At 38.0% G+C, this 27,446-nt stretch overlaps 1 protein-coding gene and 1 pseudogene across 1 annotated transcript in view; one reads left to right on the top strand and one right to left on the bottom strand.

The window, feature by feature from the left end:
- TMEFF1 (transmembrane protein with EGF like and two follistatin like domains 1) overlaps positions 1-27,446 on the top strand; it is a 145,265-nt gene that overhangs the window by 25,077 nt on the left and 92,742 nt on the right. The window contains exon 2 of the mRNA XM_027858997.1: positions 15,584-15,693. Within this exon, the coding sequence (XP_027714798.1) occupies positions 15,584-15,693 (110 nt within the window). The remainder of the gene's footprint in view (positions 1-15,583; positions 15,694-27,446) is intronic.
- On the bottom strand, positions 133-3,416 carry LOC114040851 (annotated as a pseudogene).

Here is a 27,446-nt window from a genome sequence, read left to right as displayed (position 1 = left end):
AATTCTTCTATCCCTGTCCCTACCTCATTCCTTGATGAGTTTACTGTATTTCTTTTTTCCCCTTATCCTCCACTTTGTTTCATACGCCTACCATACCATAACAATAATGACTTTTCTTAATTAAACCAAAAACTATAGTGGATTCAGGAAGTGTGTATGCGATTTTGGGGGGGGGGTATTGGTGCCACAGCATTGAGGGAAAAGGAAGAGACATGTCAAGAGTATTATCTTAACAGGGCTTTTGAAGTTATTAGTTATATAAAACTTCAGTTGATAGGCTATAGGGTGGACCTTGAAGCCATAAAACCTGGACATAAATTAGTTGGTAGACTGCTTGGGCCTGTACTCAGTATATACCATGAAGAGTGTGTAGGGAAAGACAGTGCCAAAGTAAGGGCCATTTGTGTGGTCATGCTTAGATGACTTGAATGCATAAAAATCCATACTTGGGGCAGAACAGCTTCAATATGGCATGATTTGGTATATCTGACAGTTCAAAGGATAGTGTAGGCTGTTTTCATAATATGCACAGGGACAATAGTCAAAGTCTTCCTGCTGGTATTTTTCCAACATCTGGGCAGTGCCATGGTTGGTGAAGATATAGTGTGCATGAATCAGTCCATATAGTATCTTGGCTGCCTGATCAATCAGGTCACTGGTTAGAATGTCTTCCAACTGTTCTCAGATTCCAAATCCGAGATCACATCTAGTGCCTGCTTATACTGGGACTTCTGTTCCCTGAACCCTGTGAAGTTGAACTTGCAGACCTAGGTTGATAAAATGAATTTAAATGTAGTTTTTCCTTGAATTAAAAAAAAATCATATGTCTAGTGCTTTTTCTTTTTTAATCCATGCTAGAGTAGTTGTGAGAGAACTGGACTGTTCTATTCCCATTCACCCACTCACTGCCATCTTGAGGAGAGTTGTGTCTTTAAATGTATTTCTTGTGATGTACAGATTGTTATGTTTTATTTTCTTATCCATTCTCTCATTGTCTTTCCTTTTTTTGGTGGTGGTAGGGACATTATTTACTTCATTCACATTTAAAGTTATGATTGTTAGGCTTGTGTTTTTCTCCATTAAAAAAATTCCCTCACTCTTTGATAAGTTGTCTTTGGCGTTATGTCCCTTATATTACTTTAGAGGCACAACAGTCTCTCAAAGAAGGTGGTCTGCCAATGCACAAACTCCCCCAAGACTCAACCTATCATGAAATTTTTGTCTCACATCATAGGCACATACCTGCACTCCTATAGGAGTGCTTTTAGTAGAATACCCTCCTCCTGCTTAGGTTGTATCCCCTAGACCCCTTCCAGTTCCCCAGACAGCCCCACCTCTTCCCCTCTCTCCCTTGCTGTTGGTATCACCATTCCTTCAATGTTCATCCATGGACCGGGTTGGAATACATTATCTGTTCCTTTTTATTCCCTATCTCTCCTTCCTTAAATTGTACAAAGTTCTATTCTGTAACTCCATCCTCAAAGATACATTAATTCACCTGTAGGGAAGTCAGGTGGTTTAATCTATGGTCCTTGGGGTCAGCAATCCCACTTTTGATTTTTCTAATTCTTTAAGTTTTGCTTCAATCTTTATCTCTTTGTGTAGTTGATAATCACTTTGTTCTTTTTTTAAACCTCTATAGGTTAATCTTTCTAGTTTTTTAAAGCAACCTCTAAACATGTGATCCTTGATGTCTTTATTTATTTTTTCTCTAATAGTTTCACTTATTTACCTTTGCAAATTGAATATTCTATTTATATCTTTTTTCTTTTCTGCAGAAAAGCCTGCAAATACCTCTGTTTTGTTGAATGCCTTTTTTTTTTCACTGACGATTCAGCTCAGATTTTCAGGATGTAACATTTCAGTTTGTACCTCAGTGTTCTGTGCTTTTCAGAATATACTGTTTCTTTTTTTGATTTCTTATGGCTGTTGAATAATCTTCTGTTACTCAAATTTGAAAATTTTCCTCCTGGCTGTTTGCAAAATTTGTTTTCATTGACATTGTTAAATTTAATCATTATATATTTGGAATTTGAAATATTTTTCCAAGGCAGCTAGGTGGCGCAGTGAATAGAGCTCTGGCCTTGGAGTCAGGAGGACCTGAGTTTAAATCCAGCCTCAGACACTTAACTTACTGGCTGTGTGACCCTGGGCAAATCACTTAACCCCTATCGCCTCACCAAAAAAGCAAAAAAAAAAATTTTCCCCCTAGTTATAATCTGTGGATACTTTTGAGCTATGCTTTATTATCTGTATTCAGAAGTTCTATATACTTTTCTTGTATTATTTTGTCTTTAATATTTTTAGGTTTTGTTTTTGTCATGCTTTTCTTGATCTTTTGGGAGTCCTGTGAGCCTTAAGTTTTATCTGTACATCATGTCTTCAAGGTCAACCACTTTGTCTTGTATAGGATTTATGTATTCTTTTAATGTTATTTTGCTTCTTTTTTGCCAGTTTTTTCCCCCTTCAATATCAGTGTTCCAGATTTGTTAAGCTCTCTTTCACTTCTTTAGAAAGTTATTCATCATGGATTCATTTTTTTTTCTAATCTGCTAATCGTATTTTAAAATTCTGTGTCAAGAGCTCTAATTTTTTAAAATCTGGATTCACTTCTAGTTTCTTCTTTTTCGGGTTACATATCTCTTTTTCAACATTCTACTGTTCCACGTTCTCTGGGAAGTCCATGGGATTCTGTCTTTCATCAATCATTGATTTACTTTCCTTCCTAAAGGAAAGCGTGAAAGACTAGTTTCTGCTATATCATATATCTACATTGCTATTACATCTCAATAAATGATTTCAGTTTAATTGTTTTTCAGTCACATTCAGCTTTTCGTGACCCCATTTGGGTTTTGGTTTTTTTTTTTTTGGCAAAAATACTGCAGTGGTTCGCCATTTTCTTCTTCAGATCATTTTACAGATGAGGAAACTGATGCAAACAGGGTTAAGTGACTTGTCCAGGGTCACACAGCTAGAAAGTGTCTGAGGCCAGATTTGAACTCAGGATAATTAGTTTTCCTGACTCCAGACCTGATGCACCATCTACTGTGTCACCTAACTGCCCTATGTGGAGTGATATATAAGGTTATTGTCTATAATCTACTAACATGGTTCCAGAGCACATTCTTATAGGAGAAAAGAGAAAATGATTCTTTGTTAGACTTGTCTATCTAGTGACCCTCCTCATAGCTGCCAAAGTGATTTTCCTAAAGTACAGGTCTGATCATGTCACTCCACAATTCAATTAACTCCAGTCACTCCCTAGTACCTCTAGAGTCAAATACCAGCTCATCTGTTTGGCATTTAAAGGTCTTTACAACCTGGATTCAATCTACCTTTATAGTCTTATTATCCTTTCCTTCATTTCATATACTCATTGATCCAGCCAAACTGACCTTTTTCTGGTTCTCACACATGACGCTCCATTGTTCATCTCTGCATTGTTGCATAGGTTGTCCTTGATGCCAGGAATACACTCATCCTTCACCTCTTCCTCTGAGAATCTCTAGTTTCCATTCGACTTCAGCTCAAGCACCACTTCCTACCTGAGTACTTTCCTGAACCCCCTGACTGCTAGTGCCTGCCCCATCCCACCCCTTAAATTGGTTTTGGCTAGGACTGTGATTTCATGATATAGGGAGCTTCTGTCCTTTTACTGAGGTAGACCAGCACCCACTCTCCAACTTAGTCTTTTTTTTTTTTTTCGGTGAGGAAATCGTGGTTAAGTGACTTGCCCAAGGTCACACAGCTAGTGTCAAGTGTTTGATCTGAGGCTGGATTTGAACTCAGGTCTTTCTGACTCCATGGCCGGTGCTCTATCCACTGTGCCACCTAGCTGCCCCCCAACTTAGTCTTAGAGAGTTGCCCGGGGCAAGAGGTTAAGGGACTGGCACCAGCTCACTCAGCTAGTATGGGTTAGTTTGGAGACTTGGACCAGGTCTTCCTTACTTGATGTCAACTTAGGCACGATTCCATGGTGCTTTTTCCATTTTTCCCTAAATTATCTTGTTCGTTAGTCAGTGAAAGTTTCTCGGGACATTCAGAGTTCCCAAAATTCTTAAGGCAACTGAAGGGATTTTAAGTAGAGGTCAAGGGAAAAGTGATATCTTGAATTTAGCATTGAAAAGCAGGGCTTAGCTGAAGTCTCATATCCCTGCCAGACTACCTAGGTAGTCTTTTCTGGGTCCTCTTCTTGCCCAGTATGGTGACAAAGACTAAAGGAGGAAAAGCCTATTCAGTCTCTCCGCAGGCTACCAGCAAATGCATCTGTTACTCAGGTTTTTGTTTCCCTGACTTTCAATTTCAATGCTTTTCCAATATTGTTTATATATCTCACACATAGTATATATCATACACACATGTAGTATATTGTATATATCATAATTATTGTTTGAGATAGATGTATGTATGTATATATACATATAATATATGCATATACACATATATTCATATGTACAATATAATAATATACATATATTATACACACACACACACATATAAAGTTGGCAGAGGCCAAAATCTTGACTGATGTGATTTAATTATAATGGCTTGAGGTGAAGGTGAACTTGGAAAGAGAATTTTCCTTTAAAGCAGGGGTTCTTAACCAGGGAGCAGTGACCTTTTTTAAAAAATGCATTTTTGTGACTTTATTTCAATGTATTTGGTTTCCTTTGTAATCATATGTATTTTATTTTATGGGTCAAAAGAGAAGGGGTCCATAGGCTTCAAGAGATAATCCAAGTGCTTATGTCACAAAAAAGGTTAAGAACCTCTGTTTTAAAGGGATGGGAGGCTCTGCAGCCAGGTCCAGATTAGTGAAAATAACGAATTCTCTAAGTGGTTACATGTATTTGAATGTCCACTATTCAAAATTAGGACTGCTAGGTGGTGCAGTGGATGGAATACTGGACATTGAAATTATCTTCCTGAGTTCAAATCCAGCCTCAGACACATACTAGCTATGTGATCCTGGGCAAGTTACTTCACCCTGTTTGCCTTAGTTTCTTCATCAGTAAAAATGAGCTGGAGAAGAAAATAGCAAACCACTTCAGTATCTTTGCCAAAAAAACCCCAAATAGGGGCAGTTAGGTGGAGCATTGGATAGAGCACTGGCCCTGGAGTCAGGAGGACCTGAGTTCAAATCGGGCCTCAGACACTTGACACTTACTAGCTATGTGACCCTGGGCAAGTCACTTAACCCCATTGCCTCACAAAAAAAAAAGAAAACCCCAAATGGAGTCACTAGAAGTTGGACATGACTGAAAAAAATGACTAGTACTATATTCAATTATGTAAATTATGATAATTGGTTCCAGCCCAATGGACATATGCTGTGCAAATTCAAATACATCCAACCACCTGAGGAGATTCATAATTCACACTAATTGGCACCTAGCTGTATTCTTTTTTAACATGAGCTAAGAAAGACTTAGGGGTAGGAGGCTCTTGGATTCCCATAAGAGAGAAAGAAAGCATGCAAACAACAATCAAGTTCTAAACTAGTGAAATAAACCATGGAAGTAATATATTATTATTATTATATTACCTGAGAGGCATCATAACATAATGGATAGAGATCCAGCCTTCTGGCACCTAGTGGCTCTGTGACCCTAGGCAAGTAATTTAAAACCTCCATGCTCTAGGTAACTCTTTCAGGCTATAAATTACAGAGAAGGTACCAACCTGCTTTAGTAGAGGAAGTATCCTATCCTGGGAGTTCCTTATACCAATAAAATCACTGGTCTAGTCCCTGGTCCTCTTCCTTCCTGGAACCACAACAGAATGCAAACAGAAGAAGGAAGCTCTTATCTCCATGTGTGGAGGCTCATATCTCTCGTGGTAGATCTTTAAAAGTTACCAAGAGAATGTAATTAAATCCTACAATTTATATTTCAAACAAGTATTGATAGCACACATATAATATTATTATAATATGATATTATAATAATATAATTTGATCATATATGATATTAACAATCTCACAAGTATGCTGAGAGGCATATATATATATATATAACTAATGGTTAGAGAGCCACCCTAAGTTCTAGTCTCACATCTGACTAGGTGTGACTCCAGACAAGTCACCTAAACTCTCAGATGCTGATCTGCATTAATAGAGGCAGTTTCCTTGTTGGGAGTTCCCTGTATTAGTGAGATCACAGTAAGGTCCAGTTCTCCTTCTGTCTCCTCCCCACCACCTCCCACCGGAAAAAGACATAGGCTAGAATACTTTAGCTATGAACAGAAATAAAAGGATTTCATTCGATCATATGCAGTAAAAGAAGAATCTTGTCTAGGTTTTAATTTTATTTTCTATTGATTGCAATCCTATAATATTGCATTGTGAGATTTATTTTTTCTCTTAGCAAGATACTTATTTATAAATTTCAATTAATTAGATCTTTATACAATGATTGCAAATTCTTTGTAGGTAATATGGGCTTACTTCTTTGAATTGTGTGGGTTTTAAGTTTGTAATCTCAGATTTTCCTACCTTATTTATCCTTACAATATGCCTATTAGGTACAGAAGGAAAAGTATTATATATGATATATGTCAATTTTATAGATGGAGACATAGGAGTTAAATAATTGGGCCAAATTTTCAGAGTAAGTGAATGGTAGTGCCAGTGTTTAAGCCCAATTTTCTTAATGGCCAATCTAGCATTCTGTTTCTACTAACCCTTATTGACTTTTTTGCTTGTTCAGTTATTTTTTGAAAACTCAAACTATCAAAAGTTATCTTTTTTTGTATGTGTGAGATAATGTTAAAAAGGGTAAAAAGCAGAATTTGGAGCAAATGGATAAATGCATCTATTGTTCTCACTCAGTTGTTTTTCAGTTGTGTCCTACTCTTGGTGACCCCTTTTGGGATTTTCTGGGCAAAAGATACTGGAGTGGTTTGCCATCTCCTCCAGCTCATTTTACAGTTAAGGAAACTGAAACAAACAGGGTAAAGTGACTTGCCCCGGGTTACATAGCTAATTTTCTGAGGCTGGATTTCAACTCAGGAAGACGAGTACTTAGAAGTAGAATGAGCTATGTAGTACAAAATACGTTTTTACTATTCCATGAGACTTTGGAAGTTCTAATCTGCGTGGTGATAAGTTCTGTTCCAGTATATATGGATGCATTCATATGGACTATTTGTGCTAGACCTGTGGTAAAGCCTTCTGAGCTCATATTGGTCTGATCACCCTCAGGCAGACACACTGTACCTTGATCTCAACATAATGATGTTATTTTGGTCCCCTTCAAGAATAAAGGGCAGCAACAAATATGGATGCATACTATATGCTTGGTACTGTTAGAAACAGGCAGGGTTACAAAAGCAGCATGGCCCCACGCTCTTCAAAATTCTAAATTCAAAAGTCTAGATGGCATGTTTAGTAACTTTGTAGATGGCAAAGCTGGCATGTTGGATGACAGAATCAGTATCCAGAAAGAGCTTCACAATCTAGAATGATGGGCTGACTCTAAAGAGATGAAACTTTTTAAACATAAAAGTAAAGTCCTACATTTGAGGTAAAAAAAAAATCCGCTTCACAAGTTGAAGGAACAACAGAGAGAGAACAATTTTATTTGAAAAAGTTCAGTGCAAGCTCAATATTAGTGTGACATGACAGTCATCTTTGGCTCAGATAATCTGATTTTAGGCTGCATTTAGAAAAACGGTGTTCATAATGAAGTGGGTGATAGCCCCATTGTACTCTTCCTTGATCGCACAATATCTGGAGTATCATGTTTTTTGTTTAGGGCACCACATTTTTCATCACTGTATTAAATTGGAGAGTGAACAAAGGAGGGTCACCAGGATCTTTGTGGGCCTCAAGACCATGCCCCGTGAGGAGCTATTAAAGGAATTAGATATGTTTAGCTTTCAGAAGAGAAGACTTAGGGGGAATATTATAGGAATGGGTGTTGTACTTTGTCAAAAGTTTTTTCTGCATCTATTGAGATAAACATGTGGTTTCTGTTAGTTTTATTGTTGATATGATCAATTATGCTGATAGTTTTCCTAATATTGAACCAGAGGGGGAAAATTATAGCACGTCTTCTTCCAACCTATCACATAATGTCATGAATGAAAAATATCTGTTAGTGTCATGTCCTCCTTTCATCTGTAGTAAGTTCAACGAAGGCAGGAACTGCCTCTTACCTAAATTTTATATCTTTCTGCTATCATGTACAATGCTCTGCTTGCTTAAATACGGGGCTGCAATGAGGCTACCTTGCATTGACTTTCCCTCTGTGCTTTCCTAGGGGCAGAGACCTTCTCACCTCCTAATCACCTGGCTACTCCCTAATGGAGAACTGGATGGAAGAGAAGCCAGCCATGCTGCTGTTGACTCCTTTCTTGCTTGTAGCAGCAGATTGTGGCCTCTTCTAGAACTGCCATTTCTATACGTTGTGGTGTTTTAAGTATCTTATCAGTATGTATGTAGCTATGTATTAAGACATGGATGATCATTCGGATCTGCACCAATTCTGCTTGTTGCAGTCAGAGTTGTTGCTGTTTGTCCTTCATTCTTGAAGAGGATCGTTGGCATCACTGGGGTGATGTATTAACTTGCCTGTGAATTGAATTTAAGCGAGGCAGAGCTGCACAAAGTCATCGACCTCGCTCTCGAAGTTAGAGCATCCCCTCAAGTTATCATTCTCAGTTTCCCCTCCTTGTCTCAACCAAATTCCTAGAATAGAAATTCTTAACCTTTTTGTGTGTCATGGACCCCTGTGGCAGCTTGGTGAAGACTATAAATCCCTTCTTGGAATAATGTTTTTAAAATCATTTAATTAATTTAAATAAATGTTTTTAAATGTTTTAAAAGTTTTAAAGTAAAAGACATGTGTGTACAGGATAAATACAAGATAGACATAAGGTAAATACAAAGTAGTTGGTGAGGTAGGACTAGCAGTTGGGGGATTAGGAAAGGCATCATTTGGAACGTAGTGCTTGAACTGTGTTTTGAAGGAAATTTGAGATTCCCTGAGCTGTGAGAAAGGAGGCATCCCAGACCTGGGCACTGGCCAGGGCAAAGACGTGCATATGTGAGATGCAGTGCCACGTGTAAGAAACAGAAAGAAGGCCAGTTTGGCTGGATCATAGAGTATGGGAAGTGAAGCAATGGAGAGTGAGACCAGAAAGATGGGTAGGGGTCAGATTGCGAAGGATTTTTAAAGCCAAATAGAGGAGTTTCCATTTATCTTAGAGGTAACAGAGAACCATTGGCCTTTACTAGCTAGGGGAATGACATAGTTAGATTTACTTTCAAGGAAAATCCCTTTGGAAACCATGATGAAGATGGATTAGAGTGAGGAGAGGTTTGAGGTGGGGAAACCAAGTAGAAGACCATTACAGTAGTTTGGGAAAGAAATCATGAGGACTTGAATTAATTAGTGGTGTTTATGTGAGTAGAAGGAAGAGGCCAAATGTGAAAGATGTAAAATAAGGGTAGAATAGGATTTGGCAACGAATTGCCTATGTGGGGTGAGGGAGAATGAAGAGTCTAGGATAACATTAAAGTTATGAACCTAGAAGACTAGAAGAAAGGTGGTGTCTTCTATAGAAATAGGAGTGGGTTGTAGGGAGGGGGTTTGACAGGTGGCCAGGTGGTATGGGGGATGGAGTGGTAGACTTAGAATTAGGAAAATCCTACTTAGATTCTTACCTCAGACATTTATACACTGTGTCACCTTGGGGAAGTCTCTTCATTTCTCTCTCTCAAACTCAATTTCTTCCTCTGTAAAATTGAAATAATAATAGCAGCTACTTCACAGGGTTGTTGTGAGGTCAAATGAGCTAACATAGGTAAAGCACTTTCTAAATCTTAAAGTACTACATAAGTGCTATTATTATTATTTTCATTTTCATTATTATTATTATTATTATTTTGCAAACTTCTGGTTTATTCTGTCATGGTTACTTGTGTTATGCCATTTCCCCCAAGACTGAGACCCTGCTGATTACCCTTAATCATCAGGAGACATTCCACAATTCTTTTTTGTTTTTTTTTTGTTAAATTAGGTTTTTATTTTTTTTCTTACATTTTAAGTTTTGAACTGTCTCCCTCCCTTCCCAGAGAAGGCCACCATTTCTCTTTCTTTCTCTCTCTCTCTGGCTCTGTCTCTGTCTGTCTGTCTGTCTGTCTCTCTCTCTCTCTCTCTCTCACACACACACACACACACACACACACTCACACACACACACAGCAAAAACATACTATGCATACTTGTATTTATCAGTTCTTTCTCTGGAGGTGGATAGCATCTTCTTTCATAGGTCCTTTGTAGTTGATTTGAGTATTTATAGTACTCAAAATAACTTAGCCATTCACAGTTGTTCCCTTTCAACACCTATAGACTATTCCACACAATTTAGCTGTCAATCATATATTATGTATAGTTCATTAATTGTTTCATGCTTGTCCTGCCAACTATAATCTGCTTGAAGGGAGAGACCATGACTTTTTCTGCATGCCCAACATTCCTCACACAAGATCATCAGTAAATGCTCTTTTGTTCATAATAGTACCTGCACATATATTTATTATCAAGATAGGCATTATCCAATAGCCTCTAATAACAGATAAAATTTGTGACAGATTAGAAGGGATTTCAAAGGTCAAGGTAATCTACCCCACCACATAGCACCTCCATGACAATTATAGACATCTTCATTTATTTTTTCCCAGATAGTTGAAGTGCTAGAATGTCACATAAACCTTTAAGGCAGACAACTGATGAAGGAAATAATGGAAATGCTGTAAATTTTGCTCCCCAAGTTAAGCCACTATCATTTTCATGGTGCATTAACTTGACTAATGAAGAACTTATGTTTGACTTTCAACTTATTTTAGCTACCTCAGTCTACCTGGGGTAGGTTGGTTGGAAATACTTATTTTCCCTTGAGGCTAAATGTGTAACTTTGAAAGTAATTGGGAACCATTCAGTGTATGTTCCTGCTAATAGGAGTATAGTTATCCCTTCTACATAGTGGGCATTTGGAGCCTAGTACCACCATGATCTGGAAAACCTGCATGAAATTTCATACTAGAGAAGAAGTCTGAATTATTATGGTATTAAAAGATAAAATATATTGATGTTATATAATATTATACATATTTTGTGCATTTTTGAGTTTCTAAACTTTTTCTGTGTCATCTGCTGGCCTTCTCATGTTGTCTGTGGCTTCCACAAAACTCCCCCCAAAATTCCCATTTAATTTCTTACGACACCCATGTTATATGAACACCGCAATGGTGAAAATCGCAATGTGGAAGGGACAACTGTATATATAGACAGGGAAAAGGAGTGGGTTCAGGACTGCATGTGAGGCAGGACCACAGAGAATAGATGAGAAGATGACTTGGCAGTTAGGTGGTGCAGTGGATAGTGGATAGAGCACTGGGCCTGAAGTCAGGAAGACTCATCTCCAGAAGCTCAAATCTGGTCTAGACACTTTCTAGCTGAGTGATCTTGGGCAAGTCACTTAACCCTGTTTGCCTCAGTTTCCTCATCTGTAAAATGAGCTAGAGAAGGAAATGGCAAACCACTGCAGTGTCTTTGCCAGGGAAATGTCAAATACGGTCAAGGAGAGTCAGATATATGACTAAAAACAACTAAAAAAAAGTCAGCAAAGAAGGAATGGTTTGTGGAGAACAAGGAGAACCAGCAGTGCACACTGTCCTTACATCTCAAGGGAATAGAAAAGAGGAAAAAGAGAAAAAAGGAAGACTATCAGTGGTGTCAAAGGCAGAAGCAAAAACCTAAATCACGAGGAAGTATTAAACCAGGAGAAGAAAGATGCAGTGTTTGTTTTCATTTGTTCTGTAGTATTTACTTGTGTCTTTTTTTGTTTGTGCTTCAATAGTCTCTCACATTATAAAGAATACAGAGACTTTGACTCCAGCTTCCTCTATGACTCAGTCTTATTTACCTCAGTGTTTAGTACAGAGTACACACACAGTCAGTGTTGTTTGCTGACTGGTCAGGTTCAAAATACCAGTTCCCTGGATTTACTCCTGGCAAGTCTCCAGGTGAAATACTTGGCTGCTTCCTCCTGGGAGTATGAATGCAGATGATGGAATCCTTCTGATATTCTGGAGCAATGAGGTGGCACAGTGGTTAGAATGTTGGACCTGGAGTTGGGAAGTCTGAGTTCAAAACCTGCTTCAGGCATTTACTAGAGCTGTGTGATCCTGGGCAAGTCACCTACATTCTTTCAGCTTCAAGTTGTTTATCCATCAAATCAGAGTTTTAGTCCCTACTTCACAGGTTTGTAGAAGGATAAAATGAATAATATAATATATATATGTATATAGTGCTTTGAAAACCTTAAAACTCTATATGAATGCTAGCTACTACTATTATTATCTTCCTAACACAGTAAGAGCAGATGATGTGTAGGAGGAAACAAAATGCAACCAGAATAGATGGAACAGAGTGGAATAGTCTTCTAGCTGACTCAGTTTTTGAAGTTATGTTGTGAAATCCAGGAGTAAGAAACAGATGAGAAGGGGTAGTACTCTTTGGAGAAATTGGCACCTTGTTTCTTTTTTTAACTGTCAAAGTCTAATGATAGAATTTTAGACACTGTGAAAGCACCTGAGACTATCTAGTAGTCTAATCCCTTCATTTTATTTTTTAATTAAATTTTTTCAATTAACAAACGTTTTTTAAACTTTTCATCCCATTTCCAATTCCATGTAACAAATATGCATAACAAATCAAAACAAATTCTTGGCTGGGCCACGTGCACATTGAATCCATCATATCTCTGATAGGAGATGAATATCAAGGATCATCCATCATCTGTCTTCTAGAATCATGCTTTTAATTGCATTGATTAGAGTTCTGAAGTCTTTCAAAGTTGTTTGACTTTACAATGTTACTGTTTTGTTTTGTTTTTTTAGGCAATTGGGGTTAAGTGACTTACCCAGGGTCACACGGCTAGTGAGTGTCAAGTGTTTGGTCTGAGACTGGATTTGAACTCGGGTACTCCTGACTTCAAGGCCGGTGCTCTATCCACTGTGCCACCTAGCTGCCCTCTTACAATGTTACTGTTAATACATAAATTGATTTCTTGGTTCTGTTCACTCTGTACTGTATCAGTTCATGTGAGTCTGCAGATTTCTCAGAAATTGTCCCTTTTTTATCATGTCTTAAGGCACGGTAGTATTCCATTACATTCATATGCCATAATTTGTCCAGCAATTCCCCAATTGATGGACACCCTTTTACTTTCCTGTTCTTTGACACTACAAAAAGAACTGTTAAAAATATTTTTGTGCATATGGATTCCTTTTCCCCTTTCTTGGATCTTTTTTGAATATAGAATCACTGTGTTAAAAGGGTATACACAGTTTAATGACTTTTTTGGGTACCTTCATTTTCCACATGAGGAAACTAAAAAACAGAGGGCATGGGTGATTTACCCAAGGTCAAGCACAGTCTACAACATGTCACCTTTTTTGTTGGTGTTTGGATCTTTGCAGCAACTTCACTACTTCTACTTTCCAATTACTGATTCCCTGTGAGAATGAGATTAAAGAGATTTTTAATTTTTAACCTCATCCCATAAAGTTGACAGTCTTGTCGAGCCTCAACCAATTATTGTCATCTTCATAATGGTGTTTATGCCCTAGATGAAGTTTTACCTAAATGTCACTAAGACATTTAGTGGAAAGAGAGGAAGATTGATCAGCAGACTGTCTAATAGGATGCTCAAATTTTGATGGATTTTGTTCCCCTTGTTAGGTTTGAATTACATGAATCAACTTAAAAATTTACCTTTAAGTCACCTAGGTTCATAACTTAAAAGTTTTCCTTCACTCTTCCCTTTCTCTCATCCTCTATATCCAACCAGTTGTCAAGTCTTGGCAATTCTATCTCTATAATGTTTTTCACATAGTCTTAATTTCCATACTTGTCACCTCTCTCCTAGACTAGTGCAATAATCTCCTAATTGTATTCCATTCTCTTCCCTCTCCCATGCATCCTCCATGTTGATGTCAAAACAATCTTCCTAAGGTACAAATCTGATCATATCACTCCTGCTCAAAAAATTTGAGTGGCTTCCAGTTGTCTCTAGGATGAAACACAAATGTTTCAGCCTGGCATTTAAAACCCTCAGTAATCTGGCTCCAGCCTACCTTTCCAGACATATTTCATATGAACCCTCTTTACATACTGTACATTCTAGACAAACTGGTTGTTACTCAAACTTGACATTCTATCTCATCTATGGTCCTTTGTGTAGACTCTTACCCCTAGGCTTTGAGTGGGTTCCCTCCTCTCGTGAACTTCTTAGAATCTTTAACTTCCTTCAAGATTCAGCTCAGGTAACAGCATTTATACAAAAATTTTCTGTACACCTCTAAGTATTAGTACTCTCTCCACCCTCAATTTACCTTATATCTATTTAGAAGATATCTATATGTCTGTCCCCACAATAAAACATAATGTTGCAGAAACAGGAACTTTTTTGTTTTCATTTTCCCCAGTGCCTAGCATGGTGTTTTTTCACATAGTAGGTGCCTAATAAAAAATAACTGTACTGAGTCCAAATTCAGGAGGGCTGGTAACTTAGTACTACTAACAATAATAGCTATGTGACTCTGTACAAATAATTTGACCTTTCTGGACCCAAGTTTCATCATCTATAATTTACAAACATTGAAACAGATATTCTTTAAGGTTCTGGTTCTTTAATTCTATAAGTATGTCATCTCACCAAGCTATCATGAGAATGCCTAGCACATCTTTAGGAGAATCACTTAAGCTCCCCAGTCCTCAGTTTCCTTATCTGTAAAATGAGAGAGTTGGATGAGATGGACTCTGAGTTCCCTTCCAGCTCTAGGATTATTATCCTATGAACTTAAAGGTTCCTTCTGGCTCTGAAATTTTATGAGTTAACTTCCTCACTGACAGAATCAATTATTCATTTTCTAATCAAATCTAAAGCACTGGGTAAAAATAGCAAGAAAAAAAATCTTCAAAAATGTTGGCAGCTCTAAGTGCGAAAGCTCTAGAGATTTTTGTAATTTGGATCATAGGGTTTAGAATTGAAACAGAGTTGTGTTAAGCAGCATAGTAGTGGAGATGGCTTGCTGGACCTCAAGAAGTCAAGAAGACTGGGTTCACATCCTCTGAAACTTAGCTTTGTGACTGTAGGCTAGTCACTGGGAATACTCACACCTGTAGAGCTTATCCTAAGGAATTGTGAAGTTCAAATGAAATAATATATTGCAAGCATTTTTTAAACTTTAAAGTTCTTTATAAATAGCAGTTATTGAATCATAAGGTTTTGAAAACTTTGGCCTGATTAAGGCTATTTTGGTAATTTTTTTCTTGATTGTGAAATATTCTTTTGTGGGGGCACTTGCAAATTATAAATTCTGTAGAAGGCTTTGATTTGACACTCACTTTTTATTATGTTGTCTTTTCCCACCTTATAGACATGAATGTGATCACAATACATTTCAGGATTGTTCATTTATAAAGGCCCTTTTAGACACAAATCTAAGAGGCAAAATCAAATAAGCTAATCAGTGTATGTAAAATGTTATTTTCCCCCTCTATTTCAGAATTAAATGTGAGGGAGTCTGATGTAAGAGTTTGCGATGAATCAACTTGTAAATATGGAGGACTCTGTAAAGAAGATGGAGAAGGCTTGAAATGTGCATGTCAATTTCAGGTGAGAATGTTAACCCTTTCACTTCTTCATTTATTTGTCATTTGCTGCTTCTAGTCACTTAGCATTAAATGATAGGTTTATTATGATTATATTATTTATTATAATATTAATTAGTTATACTGTTAATATTATTAAATTATGTAGAATCTTGTTGAGATCTTTGTGAAATTTCAGTCTCTTCTTCCTCTCAATAGGGTTTAGCACATGAACAGTGATTTTGGCAAGTACTTAATATGAACGCTGCAATTCAGGGTGTCCAAAAGTCCCATGAAATGGTGATTTTTACTGCCTTTTGGATGAACAATAAAACCTGGCTCTGCTAGTTTCTTTATTTGTCTTTCCAAGGAAGGCCCGTTGGCCCTTTTTCCATATACCTGCAACTTTCTTCTCCTCTTGTTTAGTTTCTCATTTATTTTCTCATTTATAGTGAGGATAGAGTTGAAAGGCTTGACACCTTTTTGACTCCACCTGGGAAATTGGGCATGTAGGTGACTCATTCTTCCTTTCATACCAGTTGCCCTGCCTCTTGGTACAGAGCTGTCGTGAGAATAAAATAAATAATATATGTGAAATTGCTTTAAAAAAGAAGAAAAATTTTCTATTAATACAAATTGTCATCACCATCACCATTATCATCATCATTGTCTCATTCTCATTTTGTATGGGGTTCAGCTAGAAATGGTCCTAGGACAAGTTGCTCTTCAGCCATTGTTCACTTATGTTCATTGAGCTACTGTAAAGGGGGATAAAATAATCTTTTTCTGTGGTAGAATCAAATTATTACGATGTAAACTTATCCTCTGGAGCCTGTCTAAAAGCATCTTCAATTTAGAATAGCAGAGATGATACTGCTGAAGAAATGACTACCAGTCCTTTGCTAACTACAAGCAAGGCTGAGGACTATTGCTTTTATAGATTTGTGGGAGAAACTTGCTGCAAAACCTCCGGGAGTGTCCTTCAAAACGATTGAGCAAAGCCAAACTTTTTATAATCGTAAGGAAGTAGAATCAAAGGATGGAATGAACAGGTTCAAATAGTGGGAAACAGATTACAGGGAAGGACTATAGTTCAAGGCCAGCAAACTATGGCCAAACTGGCCCACTGCCTGTTTTTTCTATGACCTACAAGCTAAGAATGGTTATATATTTTAAAATAGTTGTATTTCCATACAGCTTAAAAATGATTGTATTTAAAAATATAAAAACCGTTCTTATTTCTCAGGCTATTCAAAAACAAGTAGGGGGCCAGACTTGGCCTGTGGTCTCTAGTTTGCTGACCCTTACCTATAGATTAGGGGCAGGGCAAAGGAATAAGCATTTATATAGCACCTCCTATATGCCAGGCACTGTGCTACGTGCTTTTACAAATGATTCTTACAACAAAGCTACAAGGTAAGTGCTGTTCTTATCCCCCTTTTACTGTTGAGAAAACTGAGGCAAACAGACGCTGAGTGACTCGCTCAGGGTTATGCAGCTAGTAAATGTCTGAGGCCAGATTTGAATTTGGGTCATCCCAAATCCACTTAGCTGACCCATTAATTAGATAAAATTAGTGAATCTATATAATTGTTCATCAAATTAAAGAAATAAGATGAGAGGCTGTTTAGAGAATTGGCCTCAGGACCAGAAAGGTTTGAGTTCAAGTTCTACTCCTGACACATACTGGCTATGTGACCTTGGGTGGGTCATGTAAACCTTTGGGTGCTCTAGGCGACCCTCTAATACTGTAATGGCAGAGGAGGTGCCAACCTGCATTGGTAGGTGGAGTTTTTTCATCTGGGAGTTTCCTGCATTGATGAAATCATAGACCCAATCTCTATTCCATTCAAAGATGAACCATTGTGGTATAGCAACACCCTCCAGACTATCCAGAGAAAGGTGCAATATTAATAGATAATCATCTGTTAATGGAATATCAAAAATTCCAGCCTTTTATTCTTTGCCTAGAGTAGTGACTTTCTCAGAGACTCCCAGGACTGCATTGCTTCCCTGCGTCCCTTTCCATTCATGCTATGATTCTAGAAGTACAACAAAAAAGCAGGCCTAGAATCTAGTGGTCTGTTAAGCCTGAACTCCTGAAACCGTAGACTGTCCAAGGCATCTAGGTGGCACAGTGCATAGGGCATTGGACCTGGAGTCAGGAAGACCTGAGTTCAAAGCCAGTCCCAGACACTTACTAGCTGTGTGACCCTGGGCAAGTCATTTAACCTCTGTTTGCCTCAATTTCCTTATCTATAAAATGAAGATAACAATAGCACCCAGTTCCCAGTGCTGTGGTAAAGATCAAATGAGATATTTGTAAAGTGCTTAACACAGCTCTTGGCACCATAATAGTTTTCTAATGAATTCTTGTTTCTTTTCTTCCTTCCTTCCTCCCTCCCTCCCCTTCCTCCTTCCTCTCTTCCTTCTATTCTTCCTTCCCTCTTTCCTTCCCCCTTTCCTCCTTCCCTCTCCTCCTCATTCCTTCCTTTCCTCCTTCCTTCCTTCCTTCCTTCCTTCCTGTGCTTTGATAATACAGAAGTCAAGAGGGAGGATGCCAGGAACATCTTTATAGTCAATGAACACAAGGCAGCTAACACTTTCAGCCAAAGAAAAAAGTTGCTTTTGCAGAGATCAAGGACCCTGAGGCAGATGTTGTTCCAAGGGGCTGAGACAAAGGGGTGGCATCTGGAGGAAAGCCAGAGAACAGCAACAATAGCCTAGCATAAAGCCAGCAATAAGACTCTAAATCTACTTAGTGCTAATGAGAACCAACCCTAATTATCGCAAGTGCGCGGAGGTACACGGGCACACACACACACACACACACACACACACACAATAGAGTTCTTGATTGTCATTGCTCTATAAACGGTGCTAAGGATGAGCTTAACTCCCTGGGAGACAGCACCCTAACCAGGAAGGACACATACTCCATCTTCCGTCTTTAGAAGCCAGGATATAGTCTCAGGCATGACAGCTTCAGAAGACCATTTCTTCAGTGGCCGAGGCTGGACGGCTTCAGGTGAAGCAGCAGTTGTATTTAGGGCCTAATCAAGACACTAGACTAGATAACAATCTTGCCATGGCAACTCCTACCCCATAGCAGAGAAAAGCCACTCCAAAGAAATGTTCATCTCTTTAGATGGTGTGGTACTTGTTAATGCTTCCCAGGTGCATGATAAAAAAAATTGGGGATGGCAGCATAACACAGCCATAGGAACAGGTGCCATACCCCACCAGGAGGGAGGAGCTTATAGGGTACAAAGCAGTTGTGTCCTAGCCACCCAGTCTGAAGCCTATCTGAGACCTCTTCTCAGAATAATCTTTTTTAATACATAACATAAAACACAGAGGGATACAAAGGCAACCAATTAAAATACAGTTATCAGATTTTTTTAAAAAGTTCATGGACCTCAAATTAAGGATTCCTGCTCTGTACTGTCTAAACAATTCTCACCAATTCTCTTCCGATAAGGCAGGCCAGAAATTGGGCTTATCTTCCTGCCATTTGCTCCTCCAGTAGTCGATAGTGGGCAATAATGGACATAGAGAAAGCAGCTCCCAAAGAGCAGCCAGCACCAGCAAAGGCACCAAGGAGGTCACTTCTCAAAGGTTCACCTCAGGTCCAATGTTCAGTTAACTATGATCAGACAAAAGCAACAGAAGATGGAAGAGGCAGCCAGAGACCCAGCCCTACACTAGCAGTCCTCATCTTGCTAAAGTCACAAATAAAATAGAGTGACTTTATGGCAATCAATCCCCTTAAGCCAGTGGAGGAGAATTTTGACTTGACAGTGGGAGAGGTGTTTAGGGATGGGAGTGAGATGAGAGCCTGAAGATCAGGGTGGATCATGTGGGTAACACTGATAATAAATAAGGACTGATTATTCTTGGAAACCAGGGACAGTGACCTTCCTGAGGAAAATTAGTAAGTCCACTGAAAGCCTTGAACTTAGGGAGTGGTACCTGAAGTCCAGACAGGGATTGGCTAATAGTTGAACAAAGAGAGAATAGTGTGCTTTTTTTTTCTGGGTGGGGCAATTGGGGTTAAGTGACTTGCCCAGGGTCACACAGCTAGTGAGTGTCAAGTGCTTGGTCTGAGGCTGGATTTGAACTCAGGTCCTCCTGACTCCAAGGCCAGAGCTCTATCTACTGTACCTGGATCTCATATTTCAAAGGGATCTTGGACCATGTTCAAATTGAAATGTAGTGGGAGCAGGACCCCTCCCAATTTCTCCCCAGTTGGAGAGCCATTGGAGACATCAAGGATACTAATAATCTGAAGCTCCGTGAAATTGGTTAAAGGTAAAGAATGGACAGACAAGGGTGATTAGTTGATCACAGATTCAGGTTGGATGCAGGGCATTTTCAGTCTGGTGTAGAAGGGTCTTAAAGGAATTTCCCTCCCTTATTCCTTGGGTAACATGGAGGTATTGTATTGGTTGATGGAAGGGGAGAGGACAGGTGTGCTGGGCTCAGTATGAGGGGACTGCAGGTAGGCTAGGGTGTGAAAAGAGTACTGCCCAAGGTTAGAGGATGACCATATTCCCAACAAGAACCATGAAAAAAAAACCAGCAACATAGCTAATGAGGAACCTGGGGGCCAGGTGGGGCCTTCCATCCTTGGGCAGAGGACATAGTGAGGGCTGGGGCATACCCTTTACCAGTGGGCAATCTTCCCGCCACTAAGCTTGAATCCCAATGAGCTACATGAGATGATCCAGAAGACTGAGGCAGGTTCAGCAGAGCCACTGTCAGGCTCAGAGGGACTAAGAGAACTTCAACTCCCTCCAATCAGAGGACTCTCTCAGCTTTGGATCCAGGCAAATGGACCAGATTCAGTCCTCAAGGAAGCCTGAGCACATAAAAGAAGTCAGGTTGTTGTTTGGCACTCACCCTTGAATCCTATGGGAGAATCAGTTAAAGCTTAGTTTTGGCTCATGTCTAGAGTTTCCCCAAAATAGGAGAGTAAAAAGGTACTCAAGGTGAAATGTAGACCAGATAGCTATTTACTTCCCCTACACAAAAGAAATGCTAAATGCAAAAGATTCACAAGTATACTTTGATGGAAAAAAATAAAAAAAACCTTAAGTAGCAGTAATAACATAACTACTGTTATGCTTTCCCAGGAGGTTGACATAAAACATCAAAATATAGTACAATTTGCAGGACTGTTGAAGAGTCATTTTATATATCTTCTCAGCTTCACACTATCCAAAAAATTCCTTCCAGGTCCATCCATATATTTTGGTAAAACAGGTCAGATCTCAGACTTATTCTCCCGACATATTCTCCTCCAAGAGGCTCTATAGTGGAAATAGAGAGGTCATGAGTACAAACTAAGAAATCATGGAAGCCACTCCCCAAAGGTTCATAAGGGTTCAGTGTTCAGTCAACTAAGATTAGATAAAGAAACACAAAACAGAAGATGTAGCCAGAGACCCACCTGACCGAGCACTGCTCTTGCAGTCTCTATGCTACTAGGGTGGGAGCAAGGGTAACCCCTCCCTCAACCCCTCAAGACAGAATTACTTGCCACATATTCAGAAACTAGCAGTATGACCTTGGGCAAGACATTTAACCTCTGTTTGCTTCAGTTTCCTCATCTATAAAACGGGGATAATAATAACACCTACCTCCCAGAGTTGTTGTGGGGATCAAATGAAAATAATAATAATCATAAAGTGCTTAGCACAGTGCCTAGCACATAGTAAGCACTACATAAATGTTATTTGTATTACTACTATTACTATTGTTGTTGTTAGTTGTTCTGGAGAGCCTAAGGAAGTACAGAAGCTATATCTTCTTTTTAACTTACTCAATGCCCTCACCCTCTTGCTGCTTTCAAAGGGGAAGAGAGGACAGATCATTCTAGATTTTCTGCATCATCTTAAGCATCACAAAGAAGAAAGGAAGAAAGGAGCGAAGAAAGGAAGGAAGGAAGGAAAAAAAACCCCAAGTATTTATTAGGTACCTACTATGTGCCAGGCACTGTACTAAGTGCTTTATGAATATCTCATTTTGTCCTCACAACAAGCCTGGGAGGCAAGTGTTATTATTATTCCCATTTCACAGATGAGAAAACTGAGGCAGAGTGTAAGTAACCTGCTCAGAATTACACAGCTAGTAAATGTCAAGATCTGAATTTAGGTCTTCCTGGCTCCAGGCCTAGCACTCTACATACACACTGGGTCTCTATATAACATCAAGACACATCTGCCCCTGGGGTCCAGCAAAGTTTCCGGGAGAGCTCCTGTGCATAGTCCTTGGGAAGGCCCTTCTAGGCCTATTCTTACCCATTACTCCTGCTATGTAGAGGGAGTGGTGAGGCCTGCGGCTCCTCAGGAACATAGGCAGGCTTGCGGTGTTATGCATGGATCTTCCTACGCGTGCACTTGACTGCTGTAGGGGTGGTCAGCAGCACCTGGTTTGCACAGGTTTGAGCACTGAATTTTGTGGATCCACCTTGATGTCCTACTAGAGGACGTGGCACAGTGCATCTGTTGTAAGATCTTAACACATTTCATTAAGACTTTACCATAAGCCAAAAAAAATGTTCCTGAGGCAGCATCATGCAGTGGAAAGAATCCAGACTCTAGCATCAGAGGTCCTGGGTCCTCATCCCATTTCTATTGCTTCCTCCCTGTGTGATCTGGTCACTCAATCCCCCTGGGCTCAGTTTCCTCATCTATAAAATGATGGGGGTTGGACTAGGTGACCTGTGAAATACCTTCAAGTTTGAGATCTGTGATTGTATGGTTTAACTGTAAATCAAATAAAGTCAGGGACAAGGGGCCAAGTGAGAGAAAGTCCAGTCTTCTATAGGCCTGAGACTTCGTGCACATGAGAAGCAACAGAAGGGCCTCAGGCCACTTGACCAACGGTGATATGGGCAGCAGAAATTCTGCTCGCTTTTCGGACCGTTACAGAGGGCCTGGGTCATCTAACTCTTTTTTTTTAATTTATGGAATTAAACAAGCATTTCCATAACACAGTACCATAAAAAAGATGATTGTACATGAAACTGCAAATCTACTATGCACAACTTGCTATTCCTTTCAAATATACAACAAAATTGTCATGTAAATTTCTTTTTCTCTTCCCTCCCTCTCCCCTCCAACCTAGAGATGGCTACCATTAGACACAGTATATGTGTATATATGTATAGATATAGATATAGTTATAGATATATAAAGTTATTCTACGCATACTTCTATTTATCAGTTCTTTCTCTGGAAGCACATAACATCTTTCTTTATTTGTTGTTTATAGTTAATTAACTATAGTTAATATAGTTCTTTACAATTAAAATGACTTATTTGTTCAAAGTCATTCTTGAAATAATATTACTGTTATTGTATACAACGTTCTCTTGGTTCTGCTCATTTCACTCCATTATTTTGTGCAAGTCTAGCCATGTTTTTCTAAAATCATTGAACTCATCATTTCTTACAGCACAGTAGTAGTATATCATAATCATATACCACAATTTGTTCAGCCATTCCCCAATTGATGGGCATCCCTGCAATTGCCAGTTCTTTGCCACCACAAAGAGAGCTACTATAAACATTTTAGAACATCTATTTTCCTTTTTCCCTAATTATCTTCAGAAATAGACCATGTAATGTGGTATTGCTGGGTCAAAGGGTTGTTTAATAACTCTTTGGGCATAATTCCAGATTGCTCCCCAAAATGGTTGGATCAGTTGACAATTCGACCAACAATGAATTAGTGTCCCAATTTTTCCACATCCCCTCCAACATTTGTTTCTTTCCCCTTGTATCATTTTAGCCAATGTGGTACATGTAAAATGATATCTCAAGGTTGCTTTAATTTGCATTTCTCTAATTAATAGTGATTTAGAGCATTTTTTCATATGACTATGTTTGATTTCTTCGTCAAAAAACTGCCTGTTCATATCCTTTGACCATTTATCAATTGGGGAATGACTTGTATTCTTATAGATTTGACAAAGTTTCTTATATATTTTAGATATGAGACCTTTATCTAATAAACTGTCTATAAAATTTTCTCCCAATTTTCTGCTTTCCTTCTGATCTTGGTTACATTTATTTATTTGTACAAAACCTTTTTAATGTAATAAAAATTATTCATTTTATACCTAACTTTGCTCTCTTATCTCTACTTTATTCATAAATTCATCACCTACTCATAATTCTGATAAGTAATATGGTCTGTGTTCTTCTAATTTTCTTGTAAAATCTCTATTTCTAGATCATGTATCCATTCTGACCTTATCTTACTAAATGGTGTAAGATATTGGTCTATACCCAGTTTTTGCTATACTACTTTCCAGTTTTCCTAACAACTGTTACCAAATAATGAATTCTTATCCCAAAATCTTAACTCTTTACACTTGTCAAATAGAAAGTTATTATGTTTATTTGCTGCTGTAAATTGTATTTCTTTTCTATTCCATAGATCTACCTTTCTATTTCTTAGCCAGTACCACATAGTTTTGATCATTACTGCCTTATAAAATAGTTTAAGATCGGGTACTGCTAAACTTCATTCCTTTACATTTTTTTCATTATTTCCTGTGATATTCTTGACTTTTTGTTTTTCCAAGTGAATTTTGTTATTATTTTTCTAATTCAGTAAAAAATTTTTTGGTAATTTAATTGGGATAGTATTGACTGTATAAATTAGTTTGGGCAAAATTGTCATTTTTATTAGCCCTGTCCACTCATGAACAATTAATATTGCTCCATTTATTTAAATCTGATTTTATTTGTGTAAAAAGTTTTTTTTATAACTTTCTTTATATAGTTTCTGGGTTTGTTTTGGCAGGTATACTCCCAGGTATTATATACCATCTAGAGTTATTTTAAATGGGGTATTTTTTTTTTTACTATCTCTTCTTGCAGAGTTTTGTTTGTGACATATAGGGATGCTGATGATTCATGTGGATTTACTTTATATCCTGCTACTTTGCTAAAATTATTAATTGTTTCAACTCACTTTTTAGTTGAGTCTTTGGGATTTTCCAAGTAAATCATCATATCATCTGCACAAAGAGAGTTTTATTACCTCATTCCCTATTCTGATTCCTTTTATTTCTCTTTATTTTCTATTATTATTACTAGAACTGATAGAGTCTGAGTGCAGATTGAAGCGTAATGTTTTTCACATGTAACTTCTGAACAGACTTCCTCTCTTACTGTTAGTGGATAAAGGAATCACAGAACATGGAATAAGGTCTCACTAAACCTTCTTGGCTAGAGTGACAGAGTTAGCCATAACACAAGGGTAAGCTTCTTTCCACCTAATAAACATGCTAAAACCACTAAGATATCTTTAAATGAACAAATGGCTTTAGGTGTTTACACAAAGTCACCAGATATCAACAGAGGGTCCCACATCTGGGGATGAGTAATATTCATTGCGTTTACAAGTTTTCTCAAACTGTGTAGTTGCCAAATAGGGAAGCTCCCACAGTACTGTTGGACTACAAGGGAAGAATTTGGAGAAAGCCGCTTAAATTTTTTTTTCAATTAACCCCTGCCCTTTGCTTATGTGTGCTTTGCCTTTGTGCATGAGAGAAAGGTCTTGGATGCAACTACACATCATAAATGCTACTCTGCTATTCTCTAAGTATCTTTTTCTGTTTCTGCAGCCTGGTCTAAAGTATAGCAATATTACTGAATGCTTATTTTATTTCATAAATTAAAAATAAAATTTAAAAAATAATTGCTAAGAGACAGGTCCTTAGAGGCAGCTAGGTAGGGCAATGGATAGAACACTGGGTATGGTGTCAGGAAGACCTGAGTTCAAATGTGATCTTATGGTCTCAAACAACACTTGCATGACCCTGGACATGTTGCTTAACTTATTTGCCTTAGTTTCCTCATCTGAAAATGGGGATAATAATAAACCTCCCAGGGTTATTGTGAGGATCAAATGAGATAATATTTGTAAAACACTTAGCATAGTACCTGGCACATAGTAGGTGCTATATAAATGTTAGCTAATATCATTACTACTACTACTACTACTACTACTAATAATAATAATAATAATAATGATAATAATAATAATAATAATAAATAAATAAAACTGTGGCCTTTTGTATATATTCCCTTCCTTAACAAAGGCACTTATCTCATGAGATAAGTTATAGTGGAAATGGTTAGGGCTAGTCTGTGTCTATAAGAAAGTTGTCTTACTTCTGCACTCTCATCTATGCAGATTCAGGGATACATAGTCACATTAAACTTAGCCTTCATTGGTCTGAGAATTTCACTCTAAGAGGGGAGGAGAGACACTGTCATAAAGGCATTTAAGCTTCTGTCAGATCTGGATCTGAAAGTCACAGATCAAACTTTTTTAGATACAGAGGGTTAAGACTCCCTCAACTCTGTTTGATCTTGGGGAAAGGTCAGAAATACTTTTGAACAGCTAATTTATACTTCATGTTTGTTGACATTAAGTTAAATTTGCACTCCTAAGAGAATCTTCCTCACACAGTAAGTTCCAACATTTACAACAGGCAGGATGCAATTATCTCTATAGTACATCAACATCAGCAGATATTGGGACTTGTTTACAGCTGTCGCCTCATATGTGACAGAAATTAGTGTTCATTCAGTAGCATTCAGATTCCCAGGGAACAAATCCCCAAATTCATTATGTAAATAAAGTATGATCAGTCTATATCACATTTTGATAATTATAAGAATAAGAACTGGAATCACTGGACCTGAGATTTCATTGGTTTAGGGAACTCCCAGATGAAGAAACTCTACCTAAGCAGATCTTTTCTGGATCCTACAGTCTTAGGTAATTATTAGAAAATTACCTCAAACACTGAGACAAGTGACTTGCCTAGGGTCACACAGGCAGTAAGTGTCAGAAGTAGGACTTAAACCCAGATCTTATTGACTGCAAAGCCAGCCCTCTATCCTCTACCTAGAGCTGGAAGGGATCTTTGAGACTTGGTGGATAGAGTGCCCAGCCTGACACTCTATGAGTCTTTCTCAGGAAGACTCATCCTCCTGAGTTCAAATCCACCTATTCAACTCCCTGGGGAGAATAATTCTTTTTAGACATTTTCTAGTCCCAAACAGTTGCATTGGTGTAGAGCAGGAAGGAACACTAAAGACCATTTAGTTCAATCTTCCTATTTTTCAGATGTGGTTAAGTGATTTTTCCTGAGATTGCACAAGGAGTAAGCAGCAGAAATGGGATATTAACCTCTGAGTCAGTGCTTTTTCCAAAGACTTCTTTCATTTTTCTGAATTTTCATTAGCTTGCTATTTTTTTTTTACAATTTAAACTAACTCTTTTCCAAGTATTTTTTTGTGTATCCCTATAATATGTCATGTTTTTCCTACTGTTAATATCTTAACTTTAAGCTTTCCTTCTTCCACATTTGCTTCATCTTATTTCAATTGTAGACTATTTTTTTTTGTTTTCCATTTCACACTATTTCTGTCTTCAATTAAGTACACTTTCTATGTAATGGACGAATTAGTTTTTCAAAACAAATTTTATTTTCTTTTACCTAATTCCCTATGGATGCTTAGATAAATACAATGAGCTCTGTACATAGTCTTTTCAATTTGCCAAATAATTTAATTCAACCAAATCATTTTCTCAGATTGGCTCCAGTGGGCAATTTTACAAATCTTGATGACTAAAACGTGAGTATTTCCCTAGCTCAGTTTTGTTTCTATTACAATTTATATGATCTTTTTCTATTCCTTGATTGACCAGATCAGGGGAAGGAAAAAAAATCTTTGCTCAAAGTAT

The sequence above is a fragment of the Vombatus ursinus genome, unplaced genomic scaffold (assembly GCF_900497805.2).
Source record: "Vombatus ursinus unplaced genomic scaffold, bare-nosed wombat genome assembly UNPS02014158.1, whole genome shotgun sequence".
NCBI classification, from domain to species: domain Eukaryota; kingdom Metazoa; phylum Chordata; class Mammalia; order Diprotodontia; family Vombatidae; genus Vombatus; species Vombatus ursinus.
This window is presented reverse-complemented; position numbering and strand designations above follow the sequence as displayed.